This window comes from Osmerus mordax, chromosome 3 (genome assembly GCF_038355195.1).
Source record: "Osmerus mordax isolate fOsmMor3 chromosome 3, fOsmMor3.pri, whole genome shotgun sequence".
Taxonomy (NCBI): domain Eukaryota; kingdom Metazoa; phylum Chordata; class Actinopteri; order Osmeriformes; family Osmeridae; genus Osmerus; species Osmerus mordax.
In genome coordinates, this window is record NC_090052.1 from 14,961,296 (window position 1) to 14,987,996 (window position 26,701).

The 26,701-nt window shown below is 45.3% G+C and overlaps 2 protein-coding genes, 1 long non-coding RNA gene and 2 other non-coding genes across 7 annotated transcripts; 4 read left to right on the forward strand and 1 right to left on the reverse strand.

Annotated features, from left to right (window-relative positions):
* Positions 1–1,548: 1,548 nt before the first annotated feature.
* On the reverse strand, positions 1,549–7,207 carry LOC136940865 (uncharacterized). 2 transcript variants are annotated; one of them, XR_010876413.1, is made up of 3 exons: positions 6,817–7,207; positions 5,727–5,870; positions 1,549–1,809 (listed from the first exon to the last, which is right to left on the reverse strand). It is a non-coding gene; the product is annotated as an uncharacterized lncRNA (long non-coding RNA). The 2 variants fall into 2 exon arrangements; XR_010876414.1 differs by lacking the exons at positions 5,727–5,870; positions 6,817–7,207 and adding an exon at positions 3,301–3,487.
* Positions 7,208–7,561: 354 nt separating this feature from the next.
* il12rb2l (interleukin 12 receptor, beta 2a, like) lies at positions 7,562–13,928 on the forward strand. The gene is made up of 14 exons (XM_067233189.1): positions 7,562–7,630; positions 7,876–7,967; positions 8,385–8,541; positions 8,750–8,895; positions 9,037–9,179; positions 10,366–10,492; positions 10,635–10,711; positions 10,792–11,023; positions 11,154–11,351; positions 11,688–11,789; positions 12,024–12,158; positions 12,359–12,508; positions 12,682–12,818; positions 13,064–13,928. Exons 1-14 carry the CDS (start codon positions 7,593–7,595, stop codon positions 13,421–13,423), a joined length of 2,094 nt encoding a protein of 697 aa, XP_067089290.1. The 5' UTR covers positions 7,562–7,592; the 3' UTR covers positions 13,424–13,928.
* A 770-nt stretch (positions 13,929–14,698) lies between these two features.
* On the forward strand, positions 14,699–26,457 carry LOC136940304 (transportin-2). Of its 2 annotated transcripts, XM_067232366.1 has the most exons (26): positions 14,699–14,754; positions 16,434–16,533; positions 16,809–16,884; positions 17,405–17,554; positions 17,950–18,056; positions 18,255–18,388; positions 18,509–18,590; positions 18,721–18,843; positions 18,936–19,054; positions 19,315–19,375; positions 19,900–20,071; positions 20,277–20,429; positions 21,290–21,515; positions 21,832–22,003; positions 22,221–22,307; positions 22,392–22,499; positions 22,770–22,928; positions 23,378–23,465; positions 23,715–23,813; positions 24,310–24,345; positions 24,564–24,659; positions 24,875–24,950; positions 25,163–25,262; positions 25,760–25,834; positions 26,074–26,217; positions 26,328–26,457. In XM_067232366.1, the coding sequence occupies exons 2-25, from the start codon at positions 16,435–16,437 to the stop codon at positions 26,179–26,181; spliced, it is 2,706 nt and encodes a 901-aa protein (XP_067088467.1). In that variant the 5' UTR covers positions 14,699–14,754; position 16,434; the 3' UTR covers positions 26,182–26,217; positions 26,328–26,457. The 2 variants fall into 2 exon arrangements, with proteins under 2 accessions (XP_067088467.1, XP_067088469.1); XM_067232368.1 differs by lacking the exon at positions 24,310–24,345.
* Positions 16,272–16,342, forward strand: LOC136941340 (small nucleolar RNA SNORD41). The gene has a single exon (XR_010876485.1). It is a non-coding gene; the product is annotated as a small nucleolar RNA SNORD41 (small nucleolar RNA).
* On the forward strand, positions 17,767–17,837 carry LOC136941343 (small nucleolar RNA SNORD41). The gene has a single exon (XR_010876486.1). It is a non-coding gene; the product is annotated as a small nucleolar RNA SNORD41 (small nucleolar RNA).
* Positions 26,458–26,701: the final 244 nt, after the last annotated feature.

Consider the following 26,701-nt stretch of genomic DNA (forward strand, 5'->3'; position numbering starts at 1 on the left):
TTTTCTTGAATGCTTCCTCGCAATCAGTAGAGATAGCAAGACGACGTAGGATTAATATTGATTTTCCATCTAAATCATCAGAATGGCTGAGATTGACATCTCAATGCTAAATAAACGTTGAATCACTATGGCAATACCGATGGAACATTAGGGACCATCGAATAACATTGATTTATAGTTGTCCTGATGATAATTGATTAAGCATCGATTTGTAGTTGACCGGGTAACAACAACGATGTTAAAAGGTCATTGAAGCATTGCATCATGTGACCGACGGGCCACCAGCGGTTTTTGGGTGGCAAGCGTTATTGGCTTGCAGAAAGCCTCCGTTAGCGGACCATCCTCAAGCCGATAGTCGGCAATTAGCCTACTCAGTGGTCTGCCAGTGTTTCATGGGCGGCATGCCGACAGTCATAACCGCGTCAACCTTCTGTGTTTTCTTTTTTTGTTGTTGATATTATTGATGGTGAATAACAACAACAACAACAAATGACACTCAACGTTACATCAATATAGGCTATTTACATGAGCTTTTACCACAAGAGCAATAAACATTTAAAACTGACTATCACCTAACCCTTAACCAAATCTGTGCTGTTAGCTTATGTTGTCATGAGTATCTGATTGGACAGCGAAGATTTTAAGGCAGGAGCCATAGGAATGTAAATTACCATATGTTGACAGGTCCGGCTGGAAAGGGCGTCTACCTGCAAATAGCCTACGCCCAGCTGGAACTGACCAAAGAAAGGATTCACCACAAACCCACTGTAATGTTCATGATTTATAACATGTGATGTTATAATTGTTAGAATATTTCCACATGTGATGTGTCTCAGTTTGTAAGGAGACATTGTTTTATTTCGTCCACAAGAGGGCGCTTTAGTTTGGTTCGTGGTGTTGAGACTGCAGAAGCAGCGGGACAACAGAAATAAATATGGCGGTGTTAGCATGAGACGCAAATGATTGTAACCATTATATATATAAGTTTACTAAAGGATCTACAAGCAATTTTACTGTGCCCGAGATTTATTAAAACATTACACCCACCTTTGTCGTTCATTATAAAAACCGACGACACATGTACACGCCCGCTTTTTAGTAGGCTAGGTAAAACTGAAGTAAACACATACAGTACCTATTCTTTTAAATCAACGATCGGCCGCAAGCAGCTTTGACGAAAAGATTCATTTGTTTTGGCGAAGACGACGACGACCCCTTATTTACACGATAGGCCAACAACGACTAGCTACTCTTTGTGTCATTGGCATGTTGTGGTTTATGTCTATGGTTTAACCCGTTAACCTTTAGACGTGTGGGTTCTTAATATTTCCGACAGTACCCACAGCGTAAGTTATTTTTCCGAAACGGTAGCTAGCTAGCTATAGTTAGCTTCTGGGCTAGTTGGTTACAGCTATTGTTAGCCTTTTCATTAGTACAGCTATCTAGCTACTGAAAGATTTTAATTCTTTGTGTCTATTCCAACATGTAATGATGGTGTTCAATGTCACAAGTCTGTGTTCTAGAAAGAGTGGTCTGGAGTCGCAGAGGTCCGATAATATCAGCTTTAATGCAGCAGTTGGAAATCAATAAGTACAGAGCTCTGGGGTTGTCTACGTTTTTCCTACCCGCAACAGAGTTTGGGTTGGTTCACGAAGTCCAACTGGCTATTTTTCCCTCCCCAGCATATATTATACAGTGCAATTAAAACATAAAGATGAAAGGAGGGTTGAGCTTGTTCTCTCGTGCATCAGGGAGTTGTTCTTGCCGATGCATCCCAGGTGCAGTCTCAGCCCGGTTTCAAGGTTGCTTCTGAAATGGAGAGATTAAGACACAAGGTACAGCCTGCTTCCCACACCCTGTGTGAGACACAATGTTTACAATGTTTAAGCACACTTCATAAGCACTATGCATTACTTTAATAAGCGCAATATATTCTTTACTACCGTTTCGGAAAAATAACTTAAACTGTGGGGACCGTCGGAAATATTTAGAACTCGCGCATCTAAAGGTTTTGTCTGTTTGATTTAGTTTTCAAATGATTTAACCTCTCGTTAGGATTCCCGTTACCGCTAAATTGTCCACTATTGTTCACGAGGCCTATCTCTCCCATCTCCCTTCCCCCTTACTATAGACCAGTTACTTTGTATCATGTACATCTGTACGTTTCCATTTTTAGAGCAACCTGTTAAGTTGTTCATATTCATCTTTGCAGTGTGAAGTTTGTTACAATTAGGATGGGCAATCCTGGTCCTCGGGAGGGGGGGGGGGGGGGGGTGGTTGCCCCCACCAAGTCTCACTCCAACGTTTTTGGAAAAGTTGGCAGCCTTGATAACATGTGAAATGGGATACCTTGTAGCTTAAACATGTGATCAGATATGTAACAGTGTTCGTTATTCGTACATGATAACGGTTAAACCTTTAGAGAAGCCTTTGCAGGATCTGCTAAAAAACCTGGATGAGATTAATTGTGATATATTGGCTTCTGACATTCTGTTTTGCAGGGAAATGATGGGGGGGGGGGGGGGGGGGGGTAATCAAGTAAGCTAGTCTTTATATAATACCTTTAGCCCTCTGTTTTCCAATTTTATTTCTTAATCTTTAGTACACCACTTGCTTAGGGCACCACTGCACCGCTTAAATATCTGAATCAGCACACCTAACAATGGCATCACGCTGGTCAAAGAGGCGCAAAATTAAGTCAATGCTTAAGGCCACTGAGTTCAGTTGTAGAGGAGCTACCAGTCATATACCATGAGCCAGTGCCCACCCTTCACCCTTCCGAAATGATGACCACAACAATGACTTCCCTGCCACAACATATGCAAGACTACAACCTCCTCAGCATCTTGAAAGTGTACGATTCCCCTCTCCTCAGCCTAATCCCTTTCATGGATTGTTTCCAGAAGGTATGTTTAGAAAAGGCAGTTTCAGCACATTGTAATTGTAATTTCAAAAACCAACATCCTGTCATTTGGCTTCATAATTTTTTTAAATCTGTGACATCACAGGATTTCAAAGGAATGTTCTAGTGTGCAATTACAGCGCATTGCACATAAAACGTTTATGTAATTGCTTTCCATCATATTTGCTACACAACCTAAAAGTTAATTAGAATGTAATATACTATACCCCAGAAAATAAGACCCAATTGTGATCAATCATAAATAAAGGCTATATTCCTGCTTATTTGCCTATAGGGAGAGCTTCACAGAACTGTCATCTATTTTATCTAACTAGTTTACATAAGTATAATATTCTTATACCCAAACTGAATTAAAAACCAATACAAATTTAACATACCTTACAGTTGTCTTTCAGAAATTGATCACAGAGTTGACCAGAGACGTGAGGGACCTGAGAGAGGAATTTAAGGCCTTCCGCCACTCAAGTTCATGTTGCCAACCTCGGAATGTTGGGGTTCTGCCTGAGCCTATGCCGGTAGATTTGCCTCTGTGCACTACGGAGGACCTGGACCATGCAGAGGCAACACTCCAGCCCCAGGAGACCAAGAAAAAAATGGTAACTAGAGGACTTCAATAGATCTCTTGCCAAAACTGCTAATGTTTAGCACAGAGAAACATATCATTAGCCTGTATCATCTTTTAAAATGGCTAGCAAAACAGGCCACACACTCATTATGTCAACACAGGCATACAAACACGCGCGCACACATTTACATCACTTAAAACAGTTCTACTTCTTATATTGACAGGTGTCAAGAGTCAATCTGTTCAAATGTCAATGCTGCGTTTTCAGTTAATTTGATGTCTTGCGGATAGTCTAGATAGAGAAAATATTCATCAGCATAAAGATTCCCAACTGAAAGTTATAACTTTATGTTTTTGTTAGTATGTTTTCTGTTTAAGATGCCCTGACTGCAAATGGTGGCAGAAATGTCTGAATTTGTATTTGCCCAGGCAGTAAAAAATTGCTTCGCTATGCCCCAGCCCGGGTGGGTGGGGCTGGACGCCAAACGGAGCAGGAGTGAATTATTATAATTTCTTCTGTACAAATAAACATTTTTTTTTTACTGATATAATTTGTCCTTTTTCATTTACATATTAGATAAGCCTAATGTGTCGGATAGCCTTCAAAACATGTATCCTGGCTGTAAATAAAGCAGGACTTTTTGACCTATTTTTAAGTCTATTTTCTGTGGTTTAATATCGATTGAAGTCATGTTGATCTTTAGTTAGGTCAGGTTTGATTTCAACGTTGTTTCAATAGTAATAATGGTGGAAATACCGTTAGAATGATTATGGGTCAACATCAGAGTGACGTTGGTTCAATGAAATTAGCGTTGACAGCGAATGTTGATTCAACGTAGTTTCAATGAAGTTTGCGAAATGGACATTACATTTACATTTAGTCATTTAGCAGACGCTCTTATCCAGAGCGACTTACAGTAAGTACAGGGACAGTACTCCGATAACAGGTTTGTCGTATTCAGATTAACTTTAATCTGAGTGGGAAGTGATGAGTAACAATAAACATTTACGATTATCGAGCACAAGAATCTTGTTGAATGGAATCTTTTTACTTATTCTCACAAGCTCAATAAGTGAAAACCTAGGATCAGTAATAAACAAGGGCTTGTCATGGCAACAGTTGCATGGGTACATGGTGGTTACTAGCCTAAATCGCTAGCATTTCCAATGACACTGTCATACTGCTTAGGCAAATTACAAAGGGTCTTTGCCCTTCCTGCTTGTTCCACATGTGTGCACGTGCACGCGCGTGCCCGTGTGCACGTGCACACCACTGCGTGGATCCAGTTTGCTTGGTAATTAGATCAGCAGTTTTTTTCCCCTGGCAACAGGATGTAACATGTTCACACCACACTGCTTCAAAAACATCACCGTGTGACATTTTAGCGACGACACACAGGATCTTTCGCAGTCTACTTTACAGGCAATCGAGTATGACTTTACTGTTATTAGACATGCACAATGGGGCTAGACTAGGTGTGTATTTGCACATAGAAAATATCACTTAAAATGTTTTGTCATTTTCTAGTACTAATGTGTGGTCGGAGATAATATTCAAAAAAATCCCCTTTCATGTTTATCATAAGAGTAGGAAAATAGAGTAACTTTTCCTTGACTAAAGCTTTCAGGCAACAGTTTACACACCTGAGTCAAATGAATGGTCGTTATCAAGCTCTGAATTAGGTTGGACCATCTAAAACATACAGGACAGTAGGCCCTGAGGACCAGGGTTGAAGACCACTGCTTTAAACTACAGCAACCCAGCATGCAAGTGTCCATTAGACCAGTGGTTCTCAAACCTGTCGTCAAGTACCACCTGTCCTGCACGTTTTAGATGTTTCCCTGCTCCAACACACCTGATTCAAATAAATGGTTGTTAACAGGCTTCTGCATAACTCGATAACAACCCATTCATTTGAATCAGGTGTGTTGGAGCAGGGAAACATCTAAAACAGGGGTGTTCAATCCTGGTCATCGAGAGCCCCTGTCCTGCATGTTTTAGATGTTTCCCTGCTCCAGCACACCTGATTCAAATGAATGGGTCATTATCTAGGTATGCGGAAGCCTGCTAACGACCATTCATTTGAATCAGGTGGTACTCAGGACAGGTGCTACTTGAGGACAGGTTTGAGAACCACTGCATTAGACGATGCTACAGGTCAGTGTGTGCATGTGCGTGCGTGTGTGCGGATGAGTGCCTGTGAGCGTACGTACGTGCGCATGAGCGAGTATGTGTACCTGTCTTGACACTCCTCCTTCTGGTGCCTCTCCATGCTGGAGCGGGGGAACTGTTTTAGACAGAAGGTGCAGTCTGTAGGCAGCTCGCTCACCGCCTTCTCCACAGCCAGGTTCCTACAGCACAGGCTCTTACTGATCTCACACCTGGAGAGAGACCAATCAACCAAGCTTAGACACACACAGCTTAGAGACTAGAGCAACACAAGCCCTTTCCTCGTGACCTGAGACTAGACAGACTAAAATACATTTCCATGCCCCTACTTTTCCATAACAAGATTTATCTTAAGACTCACCTTTACATAGTCAGTATGTATTTAATCTCACATGTAGCACGGGAAATTATTATTTTTTGAATGAAACACAATATGTTATATGGTCTTCCTGTCCTTTGTGAAGTCAGATCACAATTCGGAAGCCTTTTAGATTTTAACAACAACTTGGTACAATAGAATAGCCTATTGTTTTGTATTACTACTATCCTTCAATTTCCATGCTGTCATGAATCATCATTTCCCAGAAGGAGAATTTAACCTAGATTCGCCCTGTAAAGCCACATTAATAAGCACTATTCAGTCCTGAATGTACATTTACATTACATTTACATTTAGTCATTTAGCAGACGCTCTTATCCAGAGCGACTTACAGTAAGTACAGGGACATTCCCCCGAGGCAAGTAGGGTGAAGTGCCTTGCCCAAGGACACAACGTCAGTTGGCATGACCGGGAATCGAACTGGCAACCTTCGGATTACTAGTCCGACTCCCTCACCGCTCAGCCACCTGACTCCCACATGTTGGCAAAAAGTAAAACAAATGGCTAATTCAGGTATTCTCTAAAGAAACATTCCACTTAAACGAGCCTTTTGTTATATTATTGCGCTGCTATTAGTAATCAGAGCAAATTAACAGTTAAGTGATAATGAAATGTGCAGAACATTGTTCAAATAAATGTACAGTATTGTTTTAAGTGTGTGTCGCCTAAACATATAATAATGACATGAATTAATGACATACGTAATTATAATTAGCCAAGAGTAGGTATACCACATCAGTAACACTCATCAATACATATTGACATCTCTGCACACTTACAAAGTTGGAAACGAACCTCATTGGCATAATACACGCATGTGCACAATTAATTGTATTGCTACAGGGTTTTTGGGGATCACTTGCAAGGGCTACCCCATTCAGGGTCAGCCAGTGTCGATTTTAAGTCTCCACTAAACACAACAAGAGGAAGAGCCAATACTACATAAACACTTTCAACATGCTACATATTATGGAATCCGTTGTATAAAAACGTCTCAACAATGTTCTCATATTTCTTTGTGTTTTTTGGCTATCCTGAGCAAAGCCAGCTAAATCGGAAAGCAAGTATTTAATTAAAGCTCAACCGAGCTACCATTGTGGTTCCGAGACTTGTAGGCTTACTAGGCTAGCTACTTGACGCATGGTCACTTAGGTTGTTTTTACTATCAGCTGATCCTGTTACCAACCATTCGATTAGCTAACAAGATGATACACGAGTTTTGGTTGGTTGGAGAGTTTAGGTAGTTGAGACGATTGCCTGATAAAGTTGCTAACTTTGAACTAAGCTATAGAAAAAGAAGAATTGGATGTGCCGACAAACGAAAATGTTTTAAGAAAAAAACGACGATGATAATATAAAAAATCCTGCTCCTCCATCGACGGGGACAGGTCATTTAAAAAACTAGCAGATACGCGGTCTCGGCCCACCACCTACACGTGCCAAAGGCAATTCCGGTAGATGGGCGGACTTTTATGGGAAACAAGCGGTTCTTGCTGTGTGTAGCTAGTATCCAACCTAAATACTAAATAAAAGATTAGAACTTGTTAGCATTAGCATGGCAGGAAGTTTATGGAGTTTCATTCACTTCACGGGGTAAGGGTCTGTAATTTTGTAAATTAAATCGGTAATATTTTTTTTAGGCTAATGATTTGATTAATCTGTCTATACATTTCTCTACTTTTGTTCTTTATCGTTGATCCGAGATACTCGGAATTTGTGCAATTAGACGTAACTTATATCACTGTTGTCATTTTACCCTCACCAATAATTACTTCCTGCCAGTGCCTTCAGAACAACCCATAAGCATAAAGTAAAATGTGTCTATTTTTCATTTGAAGGTACAGTCTGCCTTTTGTGATGGCTAGGGCCTGGCTCATATCTCACCTGTTGATGCTGCGGATAACTCCGTCTAACGGTTTAGTCCATACAGGTGAGTCTTTAGATCTAGTAGTTGGTAGACATTAGTGTCCAGTTCTTAGTGTCTTTATGATACTTTCTGAGCATCTAGCAGTTAAACTGGTTGACTATTTTTCCATTCTGTTCCATCAGCTAAGACAAGGTATGTGTTTTTAGGTTCATCTAAATAGCTGCCTACATTATGTTTATCTTTTGTTATGGTTTCTCCTTAGTTCTAATTTAGTTAAATTTAGTAGTGCTATAAAAACATACAAGCAATTGCTTGAGACAGATGAAAGTTATACCAAGACTGGTTTCCTGTTTACATTCTCCGCAACAAAGCCCATGTTCTTTGAAATTGGATTCACATTCGTTCCTTGTGGTTTCAAAATGTGTTGTGTTTACTCAGTCTCTCTAATTTGTTTCTCTATCTCTCTCTTTCTCCCTGTAGGTCCTCTACCCCATACTCCTTCCACTCCCCGGTGTTCTATCCCCTATAGCATTAATGAAGACTTGACCATTCAATGTTCCTGGGATCCAGGGCCAGACCAGGATCCAGGTCTTCTCACATCCTACAGCATTCACTGGGCCGCAGACCTAGATACCAAGTAAAAACAATCCCATCTGCTGACACTGGTTTTGAAACAACTCCTTGTCATGTTTATAAAGGCTGTATGTATACATGTTACAAGCTCACAAACAAAGATGAAGAGTGAACATTACCACACGACAGGCGCTGTCTGTGAGATTCTTTGAGTGTTTCCTGAGGTGTACGTAATTACAGACTCCATCCTTTTCCTTCCACGACTGATGCAGAACCTACAGTGTGTCTGAGCGGTCCAGTGGTGTCATTCCTCGTGATGATTACCCTAGTCACAGAACATTATGGGTGTGGGTGGTGGCTAAGAACCAGTACGGCTCTGCCCAGTCTGACAATGCCACCTTCAGAACAGATCTGATCCGTGAGTCGCCTTGTATCTCACTTCACTTTGACTTCTTCCCTTTCCTTACACACACGCCTTCCTCTTCTTTGACTTCTGCCTTTCTCTATCTCGTCTTTCTCTCTCGTGTTTTTTATGCAGCCTTTTTTATTTCTCCAACAGGGGTGCCTCCCGCTCCCATTATCACCGAGTTCACTAGTGATTACCTGGAGATTACCTGGGGCTCTGGCTGCAGCCTGCTTAAATTGTCTGAAGGAGACTGTGATGTCCGCTACCGTTCTGAGGGCCAGAAAAAATGGTCTGAGGTAAGGGAACTTACAATGGGCTATCCTCTCAATCAATCCATATTATAACTATATTGGTTCATATTTACAGGATGACATGGCAAACTTAAGTTAGAATAGAAGGATGACTGGTTATAGGTCTTTTATTTTTGAAGGGTATAACCTTTGCCACCTTCATTAATGTAAACTATGACACAGGGATGCACTGTGTTCCTGCTGCTGAATTGAAAAATAAGTTCAGCACTCAAATAAGGCTGTTGCACTGTGACATCAATAAGGGGTTGTGAAACCTTAGTGACATATTTCAGATCATATTTTCACTTGTATCTTGTTCTGTGCCAGCCAATGTTATCACTGAGCAGTGTCCTATACTGTTCATCACAATGATAATTTCATCAGATAGAATAGTTTGGGCTTATTTCATTACTGTACGTGTGAATCTTTCATTGAAACAATCTCCAGTAATCAGAACTCACCGTCAGCCGGGAGCACTGGACTTGACCTGCAGGAACAGACAGGTTGCCAGAAAGTGAATAGATGGGTTGAAATAATCTCTTTTAACATGAGGAAGCTTTCCAAAGCATCAGGCTCCATCAGATCCTCTATTTTCCAAAGTAGAGAATACAGTACCAGGTCAAATGTGCAGACTATCTTACATTATCACTAGGCATTCTGTCTCACCAACCCAGTGACAACATGTCAGGAAAATCTTTTATCAAGTAGTTCACAGAGTCCCTGGAGTCAAGAAAGGTTATTGCTTGCAGCATGCAGCAAGGAGACACATCTATGGTGATACAAAGTTGTCTGAAGTCTGAAGAACTGTCAGTCTCCTTTTATCCTAAAGTTCTTGTGCGTGCGTCTTAGAGTGGAAAACTACATCTTCAGTTTGGAGTGGACAGTTGTTGGAGTTGTTACAATATGGAGTTTGACCCTGGTTCCAACACAATATGACGTTTTTTTATGGAGTATATAGTGTTTAGCTTACTTGTTAAACTTTAATAAACTGTTACTTGAGTAACGGTCAGAATGTTTAAGTAATCTTGCGGTTGCAACTATGAGGGGTTCCTTTTTCTGAACCGTGTTCTTTTAAGCTTGCATAACACGCACATAGAACTATTTCTAACACAACACAGCATAGATCTTTATATAGTCCTGTTGAAAAAATACCTTGTCTACTATTTGTATGTAATTTGTATGTTCTATTCAGGTGGTGAACAACCTCCAAACGAGATTTGAGCTCCTGAGGCCACTGCCATTCACCAAGTATGAGTTCCAGGTACGGTGTGGATGTAAGGATACCATCTTGAGTGAGTGGAGCTCAGTGCAGAGAGTTGGTAGGTACTGATACTTCTCTTTACCACACTGCAGCCTTGGATAAATTCACTTTTAAACTCACTCTCTTTGTGGAAATATCTATTGTATTTTCTTTCCACTCTCTATCTCTCCTCACTGTTTCTCTCTCTCACTCTATCTTAGGGCCTTCAGGACAGATGGATGTGTGGTGTGACTGTGAAAGCCTCTCTGACCTCTCTAAATGTGCTTTGATGTGGAAGGTGTGTGGACAGCATCAAATCAAAAGCACAAAAATACTTTGTTAAAGTAAAAACAAATCTAACCCTGTTTGATTTCTTAGCTGCCACCTCCCCCTGTGGTGCATGGGCTGAGATACGTGGTGACGGTTTCGTACACCAATGGCACTGTGGAAATTGTCAATGTGTCCACGACAGTTGATGGGGGCCGGTCGGGTTGTAAAGGAAAACAGTGTCATCTCCGTTCCTCTCTTCTGGGTGTGTCAGGAGTGCACGTGTCAGCACAGACCTCGCATGGCGCTACAGAACCCACTTCCTTAGCTCTACCGACACTAGGTATGCTGATGACTCATATCTAACCTGACACGTTTGAAAACACAGCCGCTGTGTTTACCCCTTCACGTGTTAGTTTATTTTGCATCGGAGACTGTCTAAATGTGGTGACAGCAGTATATTTTTCCTGCAGGCGTACAAGGACAAGAGCCACACATCATTTGTAACATGGATGAAGTGAGCCTGTTGGTATCATGGAATCTGTCCTCCCAATTCACCAACAAGCTGCTGGGGCTAGTGGTGCAGTACAAGCAGGCAGGACTTCCTCCATCCCAGGGGATTGGTTGGAGGAAAGTACACAACAACAGCCAGACGTCAATCCCTTTGCCAGGTCTGAGAAATTTGGGTTTCATATATATTTAGTATCTCATAGGACGGGAGACCCCTTTCTATCATAGGAGATTTTACTGCGGGTGCAGGCATTTGCACTCCATACAATTGGGATTTAAATGTTCAATTAATGTAAAAAAACGATTAAATGTTTTTAGAACATTTTTAAGTGATGTCAGAGTTGTATGTTCTATCACGGTTTGTTGTACTCTAATGATTAATTTTAAATTTTAAGATCTAGTATTAATTTTGAGCATGTTCTTTGTAATGCTTTCAATCCATCGCGTGCTGAACTCACCCACGAAAGCAGAAACAAATGATCTGTCTCCATCTGTAGGTTCTTTTGAAAATTACACTTCCTACATTGTGTCGTTGTTTGGAGTATTAGGAAACAGTTCTGTGTTCCTTTCATCCACTACTGCATATGCACGAGAAGGAGGTATGCATTATCATCATACAGATCCATAGACCTTCTTACACATCAGTGATACACCTAAATCCTTATTAATGAAAATACATATACACAATTTATGCACTTAGCATGTTAAGAAACAGAAGTGTGTGCCCTGTACCCAGTACAGAAATATATACTTTGTTTAACTAACCTTAATGTGCCAGCATACCTCTAATCTACTCATTCCAATTATCCTGTCTTCTCAACCCTCCTCCTCAGCCCCTCCCCAGGTACCCTTCATCAAGATCCATGACATCACTGACTCTCAGGTGACCTTGTCCTGGGGTCACATCCCCCTGAGCCAAACCAGAGGTGTCATCCTGCAATACCTTCTGGAAGTAGGCAACCAGACAGGTAGCGGCCCCTCTTGAAACATGTTTTTGTAACCTACCAAACATTTCAATGTTTCTCCCCAACCATTTGGACTGGACAGAACATTTGAGACGCACTGCTATAGCTGCCTTGCCATAACATCCTAGTTAAAACAGTAGTTTCAAGCTATGATAAAGCAACAGTATCCTAGTTCTCATGAGAAGTTCTCTTCTCTTGGCCAGTGGGAAATGTGAGTGCAGAGAAGAACAGCTACGTGATATCAGCTCTCTCCCCTGGCCGTTCCTACAAAGTGGGGATCCGAGCTGTAACTAAAGCTGGGTCTGGACAAGCTAAAATCATCCACATCACCACCAAGGACAAGCAGGGCTACGGTACTGTACCCTCTAGCTGTTTTTAATCTTGGGATTGATATGCATTGTGTTCGCTGGTTATGTTAGGGTTAGCCAACAGTTCAAAGTTTTTTTGTTTGTTTTTTAGGTTTAAAAACTTTGCATTGATTTCTCTCTCTTTTTTCTCTTTCAATCTCTGTTTCTCCCATTCACAGATATAACAATGTACATATTAATCATACCGGTCATAATCTTGCTATTGATGGGGTTTGCCTGCAAGGTGCTTGTGGGGTGTGATAAAGTGCCTGACCCCAAAAACAGCCAACTGTTCCAACAGATGACGAAGTCCCAGGTGAGACAAGCCATTGTTACTGGTCAGTATTGACCTACTGTTATAATGTCTGTCCTGATTTGTCATTTAATGTGTGCTGTCATTTAAACTGTAATTGACAGAATTTCCTCTATCTTGCTGGAAATCTAAACAGTTATATGTATGCTATACAGCCATACAGCAAGTTTAATACTCTGATCTTAAGGTATGTGAAAACTTAGCTTTGATATATCACACACCTGACAGAAATCTGTGTAACTCGGCAGGTCAGTTGCTCCTTTAACGGCGCTCCTTCAGAGCCATGTCCCAAGATCTCTCAGCTGGAGGTGGTCCAAATCGAGCCTCAGGATATCAAGGCCTTCCCTGGGAAAACAAATAATCTGATGGAAACGGGGAATGAGGAGGAGTGCATAGGAACAGGGACCGAAGAAGAGAAAAACAATGCGGACATGGAAAGGGGATGGATACAAATAAAGGGGAAGGGTACATTTTATGAAGAAGCTTACAGTACAATGATTGACACTGATGAAGAGAAGATTGGAGGTGACATGGCTAGTTTGTCAGAGGAGGAAACGTTTTTTCAAGACTATGAGAAGCACTTCATGCCTACTGCTGTGGATGTATGACCCCTTCATAGAGTTGTATATCAATTATTCTACCTCTACCCCACCTAGTTGTGTGGTTGTTAATCCAAACTAGTATGACTATGTTGTATAGATATGTTCTTACCCTGCATTTTTTTCTTACATGTAAATAGATATGCAGACACAGTGATGATTAATAAGGGACTGTAGTATTTCTATTGGTTCTGAACTTTGACTCAGGTTATCTTTGACAGAAATACAGCTGCACAGCTATGTTCAGGAGAAAATCTCATACATGTCTTTATGCATATAAGTATGTGCGTGGTAGGGATGTTTTAAGAATCAAGGGAAGATAAATGTACTGTACTTAAGTAATCTATGAAGAGGGTTCTCTCTATATGAGCATGACCAGAGCTTTAAAAAAATACATCTCAAGATTGTACATGGATGGTATTGTTTCACAGACTTCTGAGCCATACTTCCAATGTGACATACAAAATGTTTTTTTGTCCTGTTTCTTAAATAAAACTTTTTTAGTTATATAGTAGGACCTGTGGAAATAATTAGCTGCAAAATGTGTCTGCTAGCATGGATGATGGAGTTACTCGGAAATTTGTATTTCTTTTAAAATAACAAAAACCGAAAGGGTGAGATCGGGGAACTAAATTAATTTCCTTTATTTCTCCTCGAACGATAAATTACTCATATTTAAAGAATCATGAAATTGACACGTTAGGTTCGAGTTATCAAACTCGAAGTGGTCTTTTGAGGACATTTGAATTAAGACCTGAGCTGTGTGAATCTTAAATTCATGAAAAACAATGTAGGCAATTGTGGTTGTGGTTAACGACAAAAGTATTTGGACACTGACTGACAATTTGGATAAGAGCTCTGGATAAGAGCGTCTGCTAAATGTAAATTTGTTGTTTCGGCAGGCCTACTGTAGTTATCATAATACGACTACAATGCTTAATTATGTGTGCATTATCATAACATGGTAATGTTATCATAGTTTAAAAGTACGCCTACAAGTAAACATTTCAAATATTGATATTTTATATGCCGTTGTCAATAAAAAAAATAGTACATATAAAAATATTGTCATAATTATTTACTGTCGCACTTTGTGTCGTCAATGTTATTGGGGGTTTCGGGTCGATCATAGGTATCATAAGATGAATAGGGTTTATCATTGGTGCCCCAGACATGTTTTGTTCCTTTTCGATTAAACGCTTCGCGAAAATTACGGAAGTCGAAAAGGATCAGTGAGTGAATCGGCGTGCTCGTCTAGGTTCAGTAGCTAGCAAGGATCCGCGAACGAGCACGAGAAAGAAGCGGCCCCGTCGAAAAACTTCAATCTATAAATCAATATTGTACGTAAATACCTTACAATGTATTCATTCAAATTGTCTCTTTTAAATTAGTATTTAGGCGAGTGGCATCCGTAAAATGGTTGAAGACGACGTTGTTTGCTTTTTCGCAAATAGCTGAGCAGTTGGAATGTTAGTTAGCTAGACGTTGACAATGTTATAGCTAGAGCTAGCAAGCTAACTAGCTAGCTATACATTAGGCTTAGTATATTTCCTGGAATCAAACTATTTCGTGGTCTGGCCAAATACTTACTCCCTGATTGTGTAGTATTAGTTACTGTTGTTAATCATGTGCGTATAGGGGTCTGTGATTTTACAAGTTACTTTGGGTTCCTATATACGACGGTAAATTGTAAACATGCAACTCAAACCGCCATTGATCGTGGATGTTTCAGTGAATATTCGGAGCCTTGGTTGGCCAACTGGTTTAGCTAGCAAGCAGGCGAAGACAGCGTAGCTATGTGGTGTGTGCAAGCAATGAAACAAATAGCTAGCCGTTGCGATTTGAATAATACTGTACCACACGTTTATAATAATTTGTATTAACTAGTTTAAAACGAGGGAGGTACTTGTCGACCTTTATTGCCCATGCCGATGTTGAGGCCGCATGTTTGGCCCTTAGAAATGCATGGATGGCGAAGCCGGGGGCTGCCGTGGTGAGAAGGGCAAGTTCAGTGCATTAGACCCAACTTAGACTTTTACAGACATGGACCTCACTCACAATTGACTAGTCGTTTCTAACTCTGAAGATAACTACACAAAGTGACTCGTGCTAGAATAAAGCGATCTACTAGTAGGAGGCAGCTAATTTACTCACAAGCAGTAAGTGTGGCAAAGGCTATCTGTACAACACGGACATCTGACTAAGTTGAGTTCTGTTTTCACACCAGCGCTTTAGCATGCCATCCACGGCACAGCTTTATTAATTGAAGCCATTTCATTCGAATATATTATATCCTAACAATTAATTAATTTGAATGTTAGTAAACGCTGCAAGTTGGTAACATTGCTAACCAGAGTTTCTCACCGGCGGAAACGGCCGGGTGGTGGGGGTGGGGGAGGATTAGGGCGGTTAAGCCGGGTCACCGAGAGATTTTGTTCCCTGTGTTGGAACAGACATGGCCTCGTTTTTGTGCCACAAGCCGATTCCCAATTATAATTTAGTCGTAACATGTGAACACCCAGAAACGAGCGTGTTGTCTTTGTTTACTCTGCTGAAAACCTTTTCAGACTAGACCAACTGTAGCAGAGGGCTCTATTTTCGATAGGTATAAATACGTGCACTTTTAATTTAGCGTTTCTTTACACTAAACTATTAGTAAGCTCTAGGCCTTCTAGAACACCCCCTTATTAATCCATGCCTTCTATATTGTTAATTGTTCATTAATTATTGTAACTGTAAAAAGGTGACCGTCTGCTACTTTCACAATAAGGAGCCAAAGCCACACCATGTTTAGAACTGCAACAAATGCTTGCAGGTACATTTCTATTTTCTTTTGGGTTTCTATTGGGTTATCCCCCTGGAGATGATGCATATTACAATGACCTCTGACTTTCAGTGATGGTTTTGTATTCATACTGTCTGATCCAGAACCCTCACACGCTCATCTACATCCCTCTGCAAACTCGGCTGTCAGTACTCCTGTTTACCATTCATCTCTTCATTGTGCATGTGTGTCCAGGATGGAGTGGCAGCCAGACGAACAGGGACTTCAGCAGGTCCTCCAGCTCCTAAAGGACTCCCAGTCACCCAACACAGCCACACAGAGAGCTGTTCAACAAGTATCCTCACCATTGAAGGGGACGGGTGGGGGTTGTGGGTGGTTGGCTGCGTTACATAAGAGTTCCTGTTAGTTAAGTATGCCGTTCTGTGTTTTGTTGGGTTGATTGCATCATCCTGTCAACTTGTATCAGTGGTGCTATCCGCGGGAATGATGTATCTGAAAGAAGAACCTGAATGGCGCCTCACATTTTTAAAAGAGTTGAATTAAGAAGTCTACTCTTTGTTGTGATATGTTCATGATGTAGTCTGGGATTACCCTTAACCCCACTGTCAGAAACTTGAGCAGCTGAACCAGTTCCCGGACTTCAACAACTATCTCATCTTTGTACTCACAAGACTGAAAACCGAAGGTGGGTTGGGACCTCAGTGTTTCTCTTAGTAGAGAAACACTGCCCTATCTGCACAAGAGCTCATATACTTGCGTCACCAATCAATTCACTCTTGACAGGTTCCTGTATTGCCATCTTTTATAACCTGACCATAAAAGTTTAAAACAGTCCAGTTAAACCTCTCCCTTTCTTCTGTTATCGCAATAAAGCAACGAAAGATGCGTCTTTTGAAGTCGCAGAAAGTTACTAAAGTCCCTTCCCTCTCAATGCATCTGTGATGAACTATTTAAGACATTCGAAATCTGAATCAGACATGTGGATGTTTTTTTTTGGACTGAGAACTGCTGAGAGAGGTGGCTCACTGGAGGGACATGGATGGATGGATTAGATTGGTCCCATATTTTGCCACCTTCATTTTGAGGGTCCCCCTCCTTTCCTGCACACCCTTCCACTTACTGGTCACAGCTAGGACGATGGTGGTTGCACTCATTCCAGGTAATGATGTGATCGTAAATGTGATGTCTTTCCCCCCTCCCTGTAGATGAGCCCACTCGCTCCCTGAGTGGTCTGATCTTGAAGAACAATGTGAAGGCCCATTACCAGAACTTCCCCCCGGCCGTGGCAGACTTCATCAAGCAGGAATGTCTGAACAACATCGGCGACCCCTCACCCCTCATCCGTGCCACCATCGGTGAGTCTGGCCCTGTGTGTGTGTATGACTGTTTTTGTCTTCAGTCTGTTGTTGCACGCAAACTGTCCTTTTCTTATGACATATGTACCTTTGCCACCAACTGTGGCCATCTTGCAGTGCTGGTGTTTCTTTCGCCCTTCCTTCCACAAGTTCTCCCTCAATCTTACCCTCTGTAAAATGTCCAGTCTGTCCTCATCCTATCTCTCTCTCCTCTGGAGATGATGCATACACTATGACAGCTGACTATCCGTGAAGGTGTTCGTATTCATACTGTCTGATCCAGAGACTCCCCCTCCCACCTTCTCGGCTCTCTCCATCCACCCAACCGCACTCCGTTCAGTCGGATAAAGACTTCACTTTTCAACCTCTTCCCTTTCCCCCCCAAACCTCCTCAGGCATCTTGATCACGACGATCTCCTCCAAAGGGGAGCTGCAGACATGGCCGGAACTCCTGCCTCAGCTGTGCAACCTGCTCAACTCGGAGGACTACAACACCTGCGAGGTCTGTACCCCCCCCCGAGGCTGGCCCTCGACCCTTATGTCCTGGATGTGATGCATAACATACCTTCGGTGATTGCCAGTGACGCTTGTTGTATTCATACTGTCTGATCCAGTCCCGCTGCCCTCGAAACGTCCGCAAGCCAATCTGGGTTGGATTCTTCATGCCTGTCTGCCTTGTTCGATTCTCCACGCTTTTTAGGGCTCGTTTGGCGCCCTGCAGAAGATCTGCGAGGACTCCTCAGAGCTTCTGGACAGTGATGCTCTCAACCGCCCCCTCAACATCATGATCCCCAAGTTCCTGCAGTTTTTCAAGCACTGCAGCCCAAAGATCAGGTACGTTTTCTGGTTGCCGATTACACAGATCTCTGAAACAGCCCTGCTATACAGTCACTAAGGACGGTCATTTCCCAGCTTGTTACCCCATGGTTTCTGAATATGTTCTCCCCCGTCCAGATCCCATGCCATAGCATGTGTGAACCAGTTTATCATCGGCAGAGCACAGGCTCTGATGGACAACATTGACACCTTTATCGAGGTGAGCTGGGACCGGTACCATTGGGTGTCAAACGGTGTTACAGTGAACCGCAGTCGGCTGTCAACTGGTCATGCTAACTCAAGTCTCCTCCTCCACCCTCCCTCCTCTCCTCTGACCGGCCGCCCCCCAGAGTCTATTTGCGCTGGCTGCAGACGAGGACTCGGAGGTGAGGAAGAACGTGTGCCGGGCCCTGGTCATGCTGCTGGAGGTCCGCATCGACCGCCTCATCCCCCACATGCACAGCATCATCCAGGTGAGAGGCTCTCCTTCCTGATTGACACCGGGCAACGTCCAGCCGGTCCCCCATCTCTGACTCCCACATCCCCCTCTCTTCCCTACTCCCAGTACATGCTGCAGCGCACCCAGGACCCCGACGAGAATGTGGCTTTGGAGGCCTGCGAGTTCTGGCTCACCCTGGCCGAGCAGCCCATCTGCAAGGAGGTTCTGGCTGGACACCTGGTGCAGTGAGTAGCTGCTCTCTGCTTGCGATGCATATGCAAAATATGGCTAATATTCGGCCCTCGGCCTACCATGTGGTCTTTTTTATTTTATATATATATTTTTTTCGTTGCATCAGTTGGGGGGGCTGAATGTGCTCAAAATGGCGTGCCTTTCTGACCGTTGTGCATGGCAGGAGATGCAACTGAGAAGGCTGTCGAGTTAAGGAATTAATGCAATGCTCAGGAATGCTGTTTGAACTAACATTCCTTCATCCATCCCGCAGACTCATTCCTATCCTGGTGAATGGCATGAAGTACTCTGAGATCGACATCATTCTTCTAAAGGTAGCGCATGCCTTGTAACTCTCGCTGTGTCTGTGAGACCACCGTCCATCTCGCGCCTCCTCCTAGGTTATTTTGTCTTTGCCCTCGTCTCTTCTGGCCGTTTCACTTCTTTGCCCTGAGCTGGAATGTTCCTGGGATTGAAACAGACCCACATGGCCTCCTGGGCTGGCTCCAGAATCCTGTGGCGTTTCTTTTCCTCTCTCCTCATGCTTTCTTCTCACCAAGTTTCACACCACATCATCACGTTAAACCAGAGAGACTTATACAGACACCCCTGACTCATTTTTGTCTCTAGACACTCATTTGCACATTCAGCAGGTGATTTAGACGGTTGCAGAGTTCAGTTATTTCTAGCTGCGAAATGTTTTTTTTTAAATAATTTTTTGAAATCTATTTGATGGCACAAGGCCCATTAATCCCGTCAAGAAACCAACAACTTAAAGACCGTTCATTTCTCTTCATGTTGTCTTCTATAATCCACCCACTAACATATTTTTTCCTCTTTCGCCCCTCCTCCCCTCCAGGGTGACGTGGAAGAGGACGAAGCGGTGCCCGACAGCGAGCAGGACATCAAGCCCCGCTTCCACAAGTCTCGCACCGTCACCCTCCAGCACGAGGGCGGCGAGGGCGAGGAGGGGGAGGACATCGACGAGGACGACGATGACGACGACGACACGCTGTCTGACTGGAACCTACGTGAGCGCTCGGCCTGTTCATCCAATCGCAACAGTTCAAAAGTGTTGTGGGGGAGCCCACTACTGCATGCTAAGGCTAACCAGACAGTAGTTAAGCAGGACATGAAATGAGAAGCTGTACAGGTTATCGCTTTGCAGATGCTCCGTGAAGGAGGGTAGGTGTGACCGTTAGGGGTGACTTCCCCTGTCCTCTCTGTGGCGTGCAGGGAAGTGTTCGGCGGCGGCGCTGGACGTGCTGGCTAACGTGTTCCGTGACGAGCTGCTGCCCCACCTGCTGCCGCTGCTCAAGGGCTTACTCTTCCACCCCGACTGGGTCATCAAGGAGTCTGGGATCCTGGTGCTGGGGGCCATCGCTGAGGGTACGCACTCGCAACTGTCACCCCCCCCCCCCCGCCCCCCGCCGCTCCCTTCACTGTCTTTGTCTGTTTCTCCCCCTTGTTGATCACACACTTATCTCTCTCTCGTGCTCTCTCTCGTTCTCTCTCTCTTGTGCTCGTTCTCTCTCTCGTGCTCTCTCTTGTGCTCTCTCGCTCTCTCTTGTGCTCTCTTTCTCGTGCTCTCTCTCTCTTGTGCTCTCTCTCTCTCTCTCTCTGTTGTGCTCTCTCTCTTGTGCTCTCACTCACTCACTCACTCATTCATATATATCACTCTTCACACTCTGCCCACTAAAGCAGAAGTTGCTTCAAAGCAACACCGGACCCACGTCCACATCTCCCTCTCCTGGAATATGGAGGTTTGTCTCCCACGGTACGTGAGGCTGACCTGCCCTGCCGCCTTGGCCAGTCCTCCAGATAGAGCCCCAGCCATCAGCCCTTCATAAGAGCAGCGTGTCGTCAGGCTGTTGACTCTGCAGATGTTGAGCTCAGCTGCTCTACTCGCCCTCAGTAATGACACATCATTTCTGCTGACCCACTTAACACTAATAGGATGTAGACTAATTGGATTCCATCCGGGAGAATATTTCTTTTATTAATGCACACACTTACAACCTCTTATGGCCACAGCTAATGGATGGAGTACAAAGCCAGGAAAACTATTGATCTCGAGCTAGCGTTAAAACGTCTCACTCAACACGCTCGACACTACAGATATACGGAGGCCACCGCGGCAGTGGCCGACGGAGGCGCTGCGGGCCAGACATGCCACCGACGCACTCCTGAACTAACACCCTCCCCTCCCGTCCTTTCCTCTCATCCTGTCGTCCCCCCCCCTTCCACAGGCTGTATGCAGGGCATGGTCCCCTACTTGCCGGAGCTCATCCCCCACCTCATCCAATGCCTGTGTGACAAGAAGGCCCTGGTGCGCTCCATCGCCTGCTGGACGCTCAGCCGCTACGCCCACTGGGTGGTCAGCCAGCCGCCGGACTCCCACCTCAAACCGCTGATGACCGAGCTGCTGAAACGCATCCTGGACGGCAACAAGAGGGTTCAGGAGGCTGCCTGCAGGTGTGTGTGTGTGTGTGTTTGTGTGTAGGGGTGGCAGCTGGTTTGTGTTATTTATTTATTTTTGAACGCCCCATGAGTTGTTCATGTAAAGCGAGTCAGCGTTGGTTTAGGGTTTGGATGGCTTAGCCTCCCAAATGTGCACCTGACACACCACACCAGGGTGACACAGCACGGATAGACTCTGCTACTGAGTCGAGTCAGCCCCCCCCCCCCCCCCCCCCCCCAAATAAGTTGTTCATGCAAAGTGGGTCAGCGGTGGTTTTGATAGCTTAGCCTTGCAAATGTGACTCTAACCCCTCTCCCCCTCCCCTCCCAGTGCGTTTGCTACTCTGGAGGAGGAGGCGTGCACAGAGCTGGTCCCCTACCTGAGTTTCATCCTGGACACCCTGGTGTTCGCCTTCGGCAAGTACCAACACAAGAACCTGCTGATCCTCTACGACGCCATCGGGACGCTGGCCGACTCCGTGGGACACCACCTCAACCAGCCGGTACGCAGAGACGACCCCACAGCTGTGTACCGCTAACAGAACTCCACCTCCCAGAATGCCTCAACTCTTTAGATTCCACCGTCAGGATCCAGAGGGCCCGATACGGGTTTCCTAAAAGTCTACTTTCCGCAGCGCCTCAGATTGACAGTTGTAGTCTCCGCAGCTTAGTCCAACAGATGGACGCTCGTGTTAAAGAGTCCGTCTGCTCCATTCACAGGAGTACATCGAGAAGCTGATGCCCCCCCTCATCGCCAAATGGAACGAGCTGAAGGACGAGGATAAGGATCTCTTCCCGCTGCTGGAGGTGAGAGTCATGACCATGGTGGGGGGGGGGATTGTTGTGGTTTGTTTCGTTGTGTTGACTTGATGTTTCTCTTTCCACCCCCAGTGTCTGTCGTCAGTAGCCACGGCACTGCAGAGTGGCTTCCTGCCCTACTGTGAGCCAGTCTACCAGCGCTGTGTCACCCTGGTGCAGAAGACCCTGGCCCAGGCCATGGTGAGACCACACACACGCACAGAACACTGTCACCCTGGTGCAAAAGGCCCAGGCCATGGTGAAACCACACACACGCACACTCTCATATACGCACGCGCAAACCCATGTTCTCACACCGCACACTCTATCCCAAAATCCTTTCACCATTGTGTAACTTAATAACTTTAAATTTGTGTAAAATAAACTTCCATATGCAGATATTACACGCTATGTTATGAGTATAAACTCTTATGTTTAAACCCACTCACACGTACCCCCTCCCCCCTCCAGATGTACAACCAGCACCCAGACCAGTACGAGGCCCCCGACAAGGACTTCATGATCGTGGCCCTCGACCTGCTGAGCGGCCTGGCCGAGGGCCTGGGGGGCCACGTGGAGCAGCTGGTGGCCCGCTCCAACATCATGACCCTGCTCTTCCAGTGCATGCAGGTATGTCACCCTCTCCCAGACAGGGAGAGGAGGAGGAGTCCCACCGCTATCTGGGAGGAACTCCTCCCAACAGACATTCGGAGTCTGAGTAGCCGTGGGGATGTGAACGCTTTTGGACTCTGGAGGTGCCTCACGGTGAGGGGGAAGACGCCGGACTCGGAGGGGAGAAAAAAAAGGATGCGTTTGTTGGTGGTTTTCAGCATGGTGTACAGCACAGCATGTCAGTAGCCCGAATCTGCCTTTCCCCATGGCTGGAGTTAAGAGATCACATCCGGGCTCTGTCTAACTTGAGTGCAATTAGGAAGTAGCCGGTTCATTCTTTTTCTCTCTTCCCCCAGCTTTCGTACACATTAACCAAGATGTGTGTTTTCAATGTATTTGTACTTGTACTGTGAGTCTTGGGTTTGTCTGAGTGTTTGTGTGTGTGTGTGTCTGTCTCCGTGTTCCAGGACAGTATGCCTGAGGTGAGACAGAGCTCCTTTGCTCTACTGGGAGACCTGACCAAGGCCTGCTTCCCTCACGTCAAACCCTGCATTGGTGAGTTGCAACACACGCACACACACACACACACACACACACACACACACACACACACACACACACACACACACACACACACACACAGAGCAGAACACCCTTCACAGGAAATAAACGTCCTTGGTTTTTGTTCTGTATGCTGATGTTTGTATATGTGGTGTTGGTGTATGTGTTTGTGTAATGTTGTATGTGAATGTTTGCGTATTTCTGAATGTTAACGTGTGTGTGTGTGTGTGTTCCTCCCCACAGCTGAGTTCATGCCCATCTTGGGGCTGAATCTCAACCCAGAGTTCATCTCTGTGTGCAACAACGCCACCTGGGCCATAGGAGAGATCTCCATGCAGATGGGTGAGCCGCATGTCTCTCGCTCTCTCTCACTCTCTCTCTTTAGCTAAGTCTCTTTTGCTCGGCTTCTCTCTCTAGCTAGGTCTCTCGCGCACACTCGGCCCCTGTCTGGCCACTGAATGAGTGGATGTAGATATGCGTTGTGCTTCCTGCAGCCACCTCACGTGTGTGTGTGTGTAGGAGGTGTAAGCCTGCTGGAGTGTGGACAGCATTCAACTGGTGCTCATCTTGCATCTGACGCATGCTCAGTGTTCAAGCCCAGCGAGAGAGACAGACTTCCCAGTAACCTGTTCATGCTCGGGTGTCCCGGAGCTACCAGGCCCAGCGCTCCCACTAATTGTGTGTGCGTGTGCCTTGTGTGCGCGAGTGTGTCTGCATTTGCCGTGTGTCTGCGTTTGCCGTGTGTGCGTGCGAGTGTGCCTGCGTTTGCCGTGTGTGTGTGTACCCGCATGCCATAGCATCAGTCAGAGTAGTGACAGTGTGTATACTATCTCTACAGGCAAAGATCACAAGCAGGAGGAAGGGGATTGTGCAGGTGAGCTAGGGAGACCAGACCCCCAACACTGACCAGTTAGCAGGACCCCCAACACTCCTGTCTTACGACAGATCTCCATCAACCACTACATAGTGGTGACTGAATGCTTCTTGTAGTATAAGGCCATACTGTGGTTCTTGACTTTCTAAGGGGTGTGAGGTCCTTCTGTGATGTAGTGTCGGCAGGGGTGTGATTGGCTCTTTCCTTTGTGACCTCAGGAGCAGAGATGCAGCCCTACGTGGGCATGGTCCTCAACAACTTGGTGGAAATCATCAACAGACCCAACACACCTAAGACTCTTCTGGAGAATACAGGTACACACACACACACACACAACCTTTTCTCTGCTGGCTATCCACACCAATGATGAACTCTTCTAACAGACATTCGAAATCTGAACTATTCTTTGTGGAGGTTACAGCTCTGAGCGTGTGGCTAGGATATGAAGCATGTCTCTCTCAAATGGGGCATACCATCCTGTGATATTGACCAACCTCTCCTCCTCTCTCTCTGGGTCTTCCCTGAACAGCCATCACGATCGGCCGGCTGGGCTATGTGTGTCCACAGGAGGTGGCTCCACAGCTGCAGCAGTTTATTAGACCATGGTGAGTCCCTCTCGCGCCCGCACAGACACACAGTCACTCACACACACACACAGTCACTCACACGTGCACATTTAACATCTACCACGCCTTGGACTGAGAAATCTGACTTCCAATCCAAATGAAAGAATTTCCAGGTCTCGTTCCATTGGTCAGTTTTGACCAGTCCAACACGGCCGGCCTGTTGCTGACCCCTCTCTCTCCTCTCTGCCCAGGTGCACGTCGTTGAGGAACATCCGGGATAACGAGGAGAAGGACTCGGCGTTCCGCGGCATCTGCATGATGATCGGAGTGAACCCCGGAGGAGTGGTGCAGGTGAGGAAGCGCCCTGTGGTCTGGACACCTTCAGTCCCGCAGTAGGAGAGCAGAGCTGTGACCACGACTCCAGCTTAGCGCGTGACGTCCCCAGGGTCCCCGTGTCCCTCCCCTCTCAATGCATCTGTGATGAACTCTGTAAGACATTCGAAATCTGAATCAGACATGTGGATGTTTTTTTTTGGACTGAGAACCGCAGAGAGAGGTGGCTCACTAGAGGGACATGGGGGGGATTAGATATGGTCACATATTTTAGATCTGGAGCTCAAGTTTTTGGGTGTTCATAAGTCCTTCTGCACCGAGAGTGATATAGAGAAGATATTCCGCGTAAGAGAGCATAGATAGACCCTGAACTACTTGCTCTCAGGCTTACTCTCCAGTCCTCAGAGGACACAATGACTGGAGTATAGGGACACGGTAGGGGGATCAGGAGAACATGAGGGAGTGCAGATGAACCTCATGTTCTAAGCACTGCGGTGGTGTCTTCTTTTGCACAGGACTTCATCTTCTTCTGTGATGCTGTGGCCTCCTGGGTCAGCCCCAAGGATGACCTGAGGGACATGTTCTACAAGGTGAGCTCTCAGACAGGAAGGTTGCTGTTTTATGCTTCGTATGTTCGTACGGATCCTGCGTACACCTGGGTTTCGAGTCGGGAGCACAGCCTAGCCCACTAGGTGCACTGTCGCGATCTCTGTAGACATCCCAAAACAAACCTGTGTGATATTTCAAGTCAGGGGTGCTGGGAGCCAAGAAAGTTCCATTTAAAGCCTTGTCACCCAGAACGCCTCATGTCCACCTGTGGTCCATCTAGATCCTACATGGCTTCAAGGACCAGGTGGGAGAGGAGAACTGGCAGCAGTTTTCCGAGCAGTTCCCCCCTCTGCTGAAGGAGCGGCTGTCGGCCTGCTATGGCGTGTAGCCCCCCCCCCACCCCTGGACGACGCGGGACACGCCTGTAAGTTCCGCAGGCACTCTCCTCACCTGCTGTTGTCATCCTTGGGTTTACGTCCGGATGAAACCGGTTGTTGACCCGTCTCCATTCATTTTTGTCTCCCTCTCTCCCAGGTTAATGTACGGGAGGGTTTACTGGGGGAACTCATCCATCTGTGTAATTGCACTGCCCTGATCGTGGGGGGAAGGAGGAGGGACGCGACTAGCCTGCCCCTCCGGACGGCCCCACGCCCCGTGTGTCTCCTGTGAGGGTGGGTGGGAGGGTGGTGGGGGGAGGGTACTGGGGGGAACACACAACCTTCTGGATCAAACGCCTAACTTAAAACCGTCACACTCAAAAAACGATGACACGCAAAGCCACAGGGATTCTAGACGGGGAGGGAGGGAGTCGTAGACGGGGGCCCCCTAACTAAGTCTATTAAATACCCAGGTTAGAGGACAGCAGTGTTGGGAGGGGGGAGGGCGGGTGTCGGCAGCGACCACATTCA

What these genes read in the sequence shown, in the direction of transcription:
- il12rb2l (XM_067233189.1), top strand. Translation starts at nt 7,593, where the DNA reads ATGGCAGGAAGTTTATGGAGTTTCATTCACTTCACGGG. An exon ending in CTTCAGAACAGATCTGATCC is followed by an intron (nt 8,896 to 9,036) that starts GTGAGTCGCCTT and finishes TTTCTCCAACAG; the next exon opens with GGGTGCCTCCCGCTCCCATT. An exon ending in GACGTCAATCCCTTTGCCAG is followed by an intron (nt 11,352 to 11,687) that starts GTCTGAGAAATT and finishes CTCCATCTGTAG; the next exon opens with GTTCTTTTGAAAATTACACT.
- LOC136940304 (XM_067232366.1), top strand. Translation starts at nt 16,435, where the DNA reads ATGGAGTGGCAGCCAGACGAACAGGGACTTCAGCAGGTCCTCCAGCTC. An exon ending in CACAGAGAGCTGTTCAACAA is followed by an intron (nt 16,534 to 16,808) that starts GTATCCTCACCA and finishes CCCCACTGTCAG; the next exon opens with AAACTTGAGCAGCTGAACCA. An exon ending in ACCCCGGAGGAGTGGTGCAG is followed by an intron (nt 25,263 to 25,759) that starts GTGAGGAAGCGC and finishes TCTTTTGCACAG; the next exon opens with GACTTCATCTTCTTCTGTGA.